At 32.9% G+C, this 7,542-nt stretch overlaps 1 protein-coding gene across 1 annotated transcript; it reads right to left on the reverse strand.

Moving 5' to 3' along the window:
• Positions 1-532: 532 nt before the first annotated feature.
• Positions 533-1,814, reverse strand: LOC140870948 (uncharacterized). The gene has a single exon (XM_073273368.1). It carries the CDS (start codon positions 1,624-1,626, stop codon positions 742-744), a length of 885 nt encoding a protein of 294 aa, XP_073129469.1. The 5' UTR covers positions 1,627-1,814; the 3' UTR covers positions 533-741.
• Between the last annotated feature and the right edge of the window lie 5,728 nt (positions 1,815-7,542).

Below are 7,542 nucleotides of genomic sequence, written 5' to 3' on the forward strand. Positions count from 1 at the left end.
ATTGAGGCCCCGCATAAGTTAATGAATCCCTCAATACTTTCCAGGTTAAGTTTTATTCGCAATAAAATGTATCGAGTAGGCCATCCATCTACCATTAGGTTTTTTTTAGTACAAGTACAAAAGTACATCAATATTAGAAGTACACAATTACAACAATGTAATAAAATTATTGGTACAATCGACGAGACTTGAACATAAACTCGAAACTTACTTATCTATGCATCTGGTCCACCAAAAAAAGAGAAAAAATCAATAAAATCAAGAAACTGCATTGAATTCGAATCCACAGAAATAAAAAAAATAAATGATAATAATAAAGGTCCAAAATCTCTGCATCTGGTCGAGACCACAGACATTTGATAATACCGATAAACAAAATAAAGATTAAATGTGTAACAATAATAATAACACTAATAAATGTTATTGTAATTTGTAACCAACAAAATTAGTAGTGGAAATTTATCCAAAATCAATACCAAATTTTGGATTCAAATGCCGCTTAAGAATCAAATCCAACCCCTAAAAAAAGACACCCAACCCAACCACACGAGGGGTTAGAGCGCCAGATTCCCCAATTGCAAAAAACCCCATTGTAATTTTCATAACTCAAAACAATCCCACAACTTTCACTTAATCCCAATACAACCCCTAATCCACCACTAAAGTTTGACATGTATATGTCACTCCACGTGCCAGTATTTATCCTAAATTACAAAACAACCCCAGAATTGCAGACCCTTTCTACCTCCCTCCGGCACCGGCAGCTCTCCCAACCATGTCCTTGTACCTGATGATGGAGTTCAGCTTCTGAAGCTTCAACTGCTGCTTGAATTTGTTGATAAAATCATTGGCTCTTGCATCCACTTCTTCGTCACCGTCTGCCACTTTACCGTTCCCATTCTCCCTTACGGTCTCCGGCCGCCGCGTCTCGACAATTTCCTCTTCTTCAAAATGACGAAAAGGGGATTTCAAGCTCGCCGATTTCTTCATTCTTGCAGGGAGTTTGGTCGGGATCTCTCCAGAAGCAGGTTGCGTGTCTGATTTAGTCCTGCTAAAGTGACTGTAAACTTCATCCATGGCCGGCCGCTCAATTTCTTCACCTTTCTCGTCATGTCCAGGTTTAAGATCTTCCAAGCTCGAATCTTTTTGTTCGACAGTGAAATGGGATTCCGTTTCCAGGGGATTCTGTACATGGGCATGTTCTAAAACGTATCCACCTTGTGACTGGGGGGTTGTTTCATGATTCTCTAGGGGACTTTCTTGGAAAAAATAGTGGGACTGTGTTTCAAAAAGTTGAGCTTGAAACTGGTTGTCGGAATCTTCGCTAGATTTGTGATGATTAATGGACAGATTTTGAGCATCATGAGAAGAGAAGTGCGGGTGGAAATTGATAGATTTCAAACGCTGGAGAAGCGACGAGGATTTGGAGATTTTGGGCTGATTGTTTTCATTTTGAGATGAACTGTCTTGCAAGTTTTGAGGTTGTTTTTGAGTGGCAAAAGTAGAGGTAAGAGCAATGGTACCTATCATGAGATTTAGAAGTACAAAGAGAACAGTGGGAGTGAACCAACTGTTGATGAATGCCCATATTGAAGAAGGTATTGCAGATGCAGATTCTTCAAACATTGTCTGTGTTAAAAAAAGTTTGGTTCTTTGAGAAAGATAAAGATGTTCTCTTTCAGTGTAGAGCAGAGCAGAGAATTGGTAAAAGAAATTGGGAGTGGTGGGTGGAGTTGGTGTCCCTCCCAAAATATGATAAATTAAAGTGTAAATTATTTCACCTCATCCTCTTTTCTTCGTTTTTCTCTTCCCTCAATTTTTTTTCCAGGAAATACTATACAATACCAGTTTCACTTTTCTTCATCTTTTAAATGCATAATTTTTTAAAAATTTTTAATTATCGAATTTTTTATTTTGTTTTGTTTATTGTGTTATTGAGACACACATATTAATTGTGTGTTTTTCTTGTGATTACCGATGTTATCTTTTAGTATTATCATTATAGGAGACTTGGGAGAGAATTATATGTGTGTGTAACTATGTAAGATTAGATTTTAGCTCATAATATTTAATAATTCTTGGTGGGGATGATGAATTTTTCTTGACTTCTTTGCTTGTGGCTTTGATTTAACATTATTTTGAATTTTTAAAAAATAAAATATATGTTTCTAATCTGTATTAAATTAGTAAATATAATATATATAATTTAATCAATAATTATACAAAATAATGAATATGTATCGGGGGTTTAAAATGTTATTCATTGACCAAAAACAATAACAATAATAATCAAATCCGAAAAATACGATACAAAGTAATTGTTTTAAAAGGTAAAATATATTCGTTGATATGGTAATATTTAATTGTAAACTCATTTATTTAACATAATAGAATTAAACTGTATATATTATTTCATATAAAGTAAATTTGAGAAGAATTTGATATATATATATATATATATATATAAAAATATAATTATTTGAAAATTTACCGATTAATTAATAAAAATTTTGAAGAAGAATATAACTATGATTGAACATTTGACATAATAGAATTAAACTGTATATATTATTTCATATAAAGTAAATTTGAGAAGAATTTGATATATATATATATATATTTGAAAATTTACCGATTAATTAATAAAAATTTTGAAGAAGAATATAACTATGATTGAACATTTGAATTTAAGAAAAATTTAACATTATTTATACTCTAAAAGTCTTCTCGTATTATTAAATTAGTGTAAGGAAAAACGAGAAAAAGAAAAAGGAGAAAAAAAATTAAACCTAAGGGAAAAGAAAAGCGAAGAAAAGAGGATGAGGTGAAAGTGTGTGGAAAAAAAACGAAAAAAAAAAAAGAAAAAGGAGAAAAAAAATTAAACCTCAAAGACTTAATTAACTCTCAGCCCATATTATATAAAAAAGCCCATCAAATAACTACACAGTACCGAATGCTGTGGTTGAGAGCACCGCAAGATTATCAATGATAAATCTATATTATTCATATTTGACTTCCTATCCAAATCCAATGGATTTACATACCTTTTTTTGTTTAGGAAAGAAAGATTGATGTTGGAGAACATTTATACCGAATTCTTCTCTTTTTTTTCCTTTTTCTTTTTTGAGAAAATACCAAATCCATAATGATAGGATTATTTTTAATTATTATCCACACAAGTAAATTTGAACCCAATGCCATATGGTTCTTGAAGGATGAGATCTAAATTTATTGTCCATGCAATTCAACCAACTGAAGATTTTTATTTGAAGAGGATTTTGATTTTTTTTATGGGACCTTTGAGTATCCGATTTGAAATTGTACTTAGGATGGTTCGGTTTCAGTTCATCTTGTGAATCATTCTTAATCATAGTGTGACTTATTGCTATTATTATCGTCATCGAAAGAAGAACGATGGTAGAAAAAAAAATTATAAATTTTCCAAAAATTATTTGAACTCGTACAAGTTTGGAATACTATTTCATACACCTAATAAATTTCAACATTTTTTGGCTTGAGAATTATATTTCGATGTTGGATTCTAAGGATTAATTCAACATGGGGTTGTAAATGTAATGTTGGGGGGAGATTTTTGTGGAGAAATGGACAAAATAGAAAATGGTGGGAGTTGAAAGCAAGGTTGGTGTTGGATTTTAATTAAAAGTAGTGATGATGTAGACAGGATAGCAGAACATCACCCCTCATTCCCATTCCCATACGACGTCGTTATGTACCCCTCTCTTAGTCTCTACTGTACCATTTTTTGTTGACCGCCGACTGACTCAATCGAGGAATGGTCTTATCCGTTAACAGAAGGTCGATGCTGCACATTGGGTAGTGCCCAAATGTGCAGTGTGGAGGCCTGTCATTTGCCATATCATGTAGCTCCACATAAAATCATGTGGGGTCCACATGATTTTATCCAATGAAAAGCCTCCACATAGGCCATGGGGTACTACCCATCGGGTACTACCCCATGGCCAGCATCGAATTTTTCCTGTTAACGGGAAGTGTCGATGCCACCCATGAGGGTACTACCCATGGGTGGCGTGTCACTTTTTTATTGGCTGCGGGGCCCACAAAAATTGACCAATAAAAAACTGACACGCTGCAGTGAGGGTCAGCATCGATTTTTCTCTGTTAACGTTCAATAGATGAATGTCAACACTATGAGATATTTATCTAATTATATTAGATATTGTTTGGTGCTTATGTGTAAATATTGAATGATTATTATTTTTATTTGAAAAACGAATTCTAACAAAACGTTTTCCTCTCATTATATAAATAAATAAAGTTAAAAAAATATGTTATTGTACCATATTTATAAATCTATCTATTTTACATGAAAAGAGCAATATTTATATCCCTGAAGAATGAAGTAAAAATGGGCCCAAAACTAGGCATATAGTTCGATTCTGCCCAATGAACATCAATAAATTGTGAGCCCAATTCAACTTAATAATACATCAGATAAGGCCTTGGAATCTGCAGCAGATACGCAGCCCACGACCATTTCTAACGCCCCTTACTAAAATACATTATTTTGAAAACACATTGGGCCCATGAAGAAAACTCTTACTCTTCTTCTTCTTCTTCTTCTTCTTCTTCTTCGACTTTGATTTGATCTAATCTGATGATTGGATTTAATTCTGCAATGGATGGTGACCCCTACCCCCACCTCTCAAATCTCTGCGGAATCACCGCCTTTCGACTCCCGCCCCGCCCCCTCCCAGCCCTCCAGCTCTCCGCCGACCACCACACCTCATACCCAATCTTTGGCCCAATCCCCGACCACCTCTCCCGCTATCTCTGCTATGATTACCCATTTGCAGAATCCCATTCTTCTTCTTCTTCTTCCAACCCTCATTCACCCTCTGATACTATCATCCACCATTTGCTTCTTCCTTCTCCTTCTCCTTCTCCTTCTCCTTCACCTCCGCCTTGCCCTAATTTTACCACCCAGATATCACTCGTCAGCTGCGACCCAGACTCTCGCCAGAACCAGGTGGTTTCGCTAGTCCACGAACGAGAAATTCTTCCGCCATGCGTTGTGAACTATCAAGATTCACTCAGTTGGACTCCTGAGCGAGAAGGGGTTGGAGACTCGGATTATGAAAACTGGATACCCATCCCCACTTTGTTACCTATACAGACTGATGAGGTGACTTTAAGAAATCAAAATCAAGCTTTTGTCTCTGTCGTGAAGACATCTGCTGCTTATGTTAGTCCCTATTATACACGCAGTAAGTCGGCAAAGCGCTTAGCTTTGAGTTAAGTCCAATGTGAAAAGTAATGGTTATGGTCAGCATGGGTTACAGCTGAAGCACTAACATAGCTGCTAGATATTTCTTTGGTCGGAGCTTCATATATTGTTTATTTTTGCGTTGATGGCCGATCAAAGTAGAACAGAGGGTAGAAAATATTATGTTGTTGAATCTTGCGTTGATTGCCGATCAAATTAGAACAGGGAGGAAGAAATATTATGTTGTTGAATTTTGCGTTGATGGCCTATCAAAATAGAATATGGAGTAAGAAATATTATGTTGTAGAATTTATGACAGTAACCTTCCAATTAACACAAACCTCACTCTTTGGTTCTTGCATGTAGATGTTGTTCCTCGTTTTCTTTCAATGAGTATTTTTTTTGTTTCTGAAGTCTGATGTGCTTTTCTATTTTTCACTTTCACAATTCCACACATAGACAAAGAGGAAAGAGGACAGTGTTAGTTTTTAGTGGTTTCTTGGTGTCCATATATTTTTATCTTGATTTTGGAGTTTCAAAAACTGTGGTCTCGGATCACATTGATTGGTTCAATGATGAAATTAATTTGTAGTTGTTGGGATAGGCTCAGCCGGTCAATTAGATGCTATGGTAACACCATGAGATAACATCCAATGACTTGAATATTAATTTTGTTTTAAATGAATGATCCGCACAATTTTATATATGATCAAAAGGGTCTAATGTGTGAAATATATAAAGTGGGTTGGGATGCGGATGGTGTGATTTTATTTGCGCTGGAGCATCTTACTTAACACGTTGATGAAGTTTATAGTGCGTTGAAAGATGTTTATGTTGTGTTGAAGGGGTGCCCAATAGATCTAAGACACTAATTTCATGGTTGCATGGTAAGAATAGACGCGGAAAAGGACGTTTTTTTTCTACACGAGGAGTATCAGAAACCTCTCCATCGTTATGAGATTCGTCGATTGCCCCGACAGCTTCCACACACCTCTATCCAATTTTCTCGACGTTCAATTGATGATGCTGCTCACTTGGTAGCCACTCGTCCGAGATGTTAGTCATAATTTGATGGGATCGATGCACTTTCTTTGTTGCTTTAACAAGGTTGTAATTACAAATAATGTGTTAGTCATCAATGCAATGTATTTATCTTTACCATTACCTATCTAAAAGTGTTAATAAAAGAGTAAAGTTTTACAATTGTGAAATAACAATTTTGCCATTTTATTCTAAACTTTATGTAAGACCATATAAAAATTTGTAGGGATATAAAAGTAAAAGTCAAACTTTAGTTAGGGTATAAAAGTAAATATATATTTTTATTATATATATAATATAATAATAATATATCAATATGCATTAATGACTTTAATTGAATTGCAATTAGTGGATTTGTTAATTGCATATTAACTAAATATTTGCACATTATTTACATCCATTTAATTTGGTTTATTTTTTAAAACAAATCTGAATTTTAAGAGCCTAAAATGATAAAAATTTATTTTAAGCTCATTATATTGTAACATTATATATAGAAATATAAAAGACTCATAAATATATATATATCCTTTTTAATTTTTAATTTAATTCTAACTTTTTTTATAAAAAAAATTACTGTAGGAAGTTATAACTTTTTGTTTTTCTTTTTTTTTTCAAAATTGATTTATTTACAAAAAAAATTCCTTTTATTTTATTTATTTAGTTAATTTAATGAAAATAAATCTCACCCAAAAACCTGAAATTATGGAAATTTATTTTAGGCTCATTATATTGTACTCCCTCCATCCCAATTATATTGTTCACGTTTTTTTTTTGTCCCAAAATATATAGTCATGCATCATATTTAGTAATATTTTTTTTACATTTCTTTACTAAATATATCCCTATTAAATACACCTTGAAAATTATGTAATCATTTTTTAATACATTAAATAGGGATAAAATAAGAATTTTATATAAAATTTGATTTTTCAATAATTTTTTTCTTAATCTGTGTGAAAAACAAAATAGGACTATGTAAACGGGACGGAGTGAGTAACATTTTTTTGATTTATTTATTCTAATCAACCCACTAATACTCACTAATAAATGCATTTAATGTGTAATTTTAAGAGCCTAAAAAACAAATATCAACAATTTCATCTTTTAAATAGTTTATAAAATTAAAAAAATTGTTATCTATGTATTTGCACTTCAATTTCATTTATAGTAGTACTATAATATTAAATAAATTATAAAAACTTATTTTAATAGTGCCATATGATTTTATTTTATATTAAATAATTGAAATTTGA

This window comes from Henckelia pumila, unplaced genomic scaffold, assembly GCF_033568475.1.
Source record: "Henckelia pumila isolate YLH828 unplaced genomic scaffold, ASM3356847v2 CTG_298:::fragment_3, whole genome shotgun sequence".
Classification (NCBI taxonomy): Eukaryota; Viridiplantae; Streptophyta; class Magnoliopsida; order Lamiales; family Gesneriaceae; genus Henckelia; species Henckelia pumila.

Bases quoted from the DNA above. Each gene is read 5' to 3' on its own strand.
- LOC140870948 (XM_073273368.1), bottom strand. From the start codon at position 1,626: ATGTTTGAAGAATCTGCATCTGCAATACCTTCTTCAATATGGGCATTC.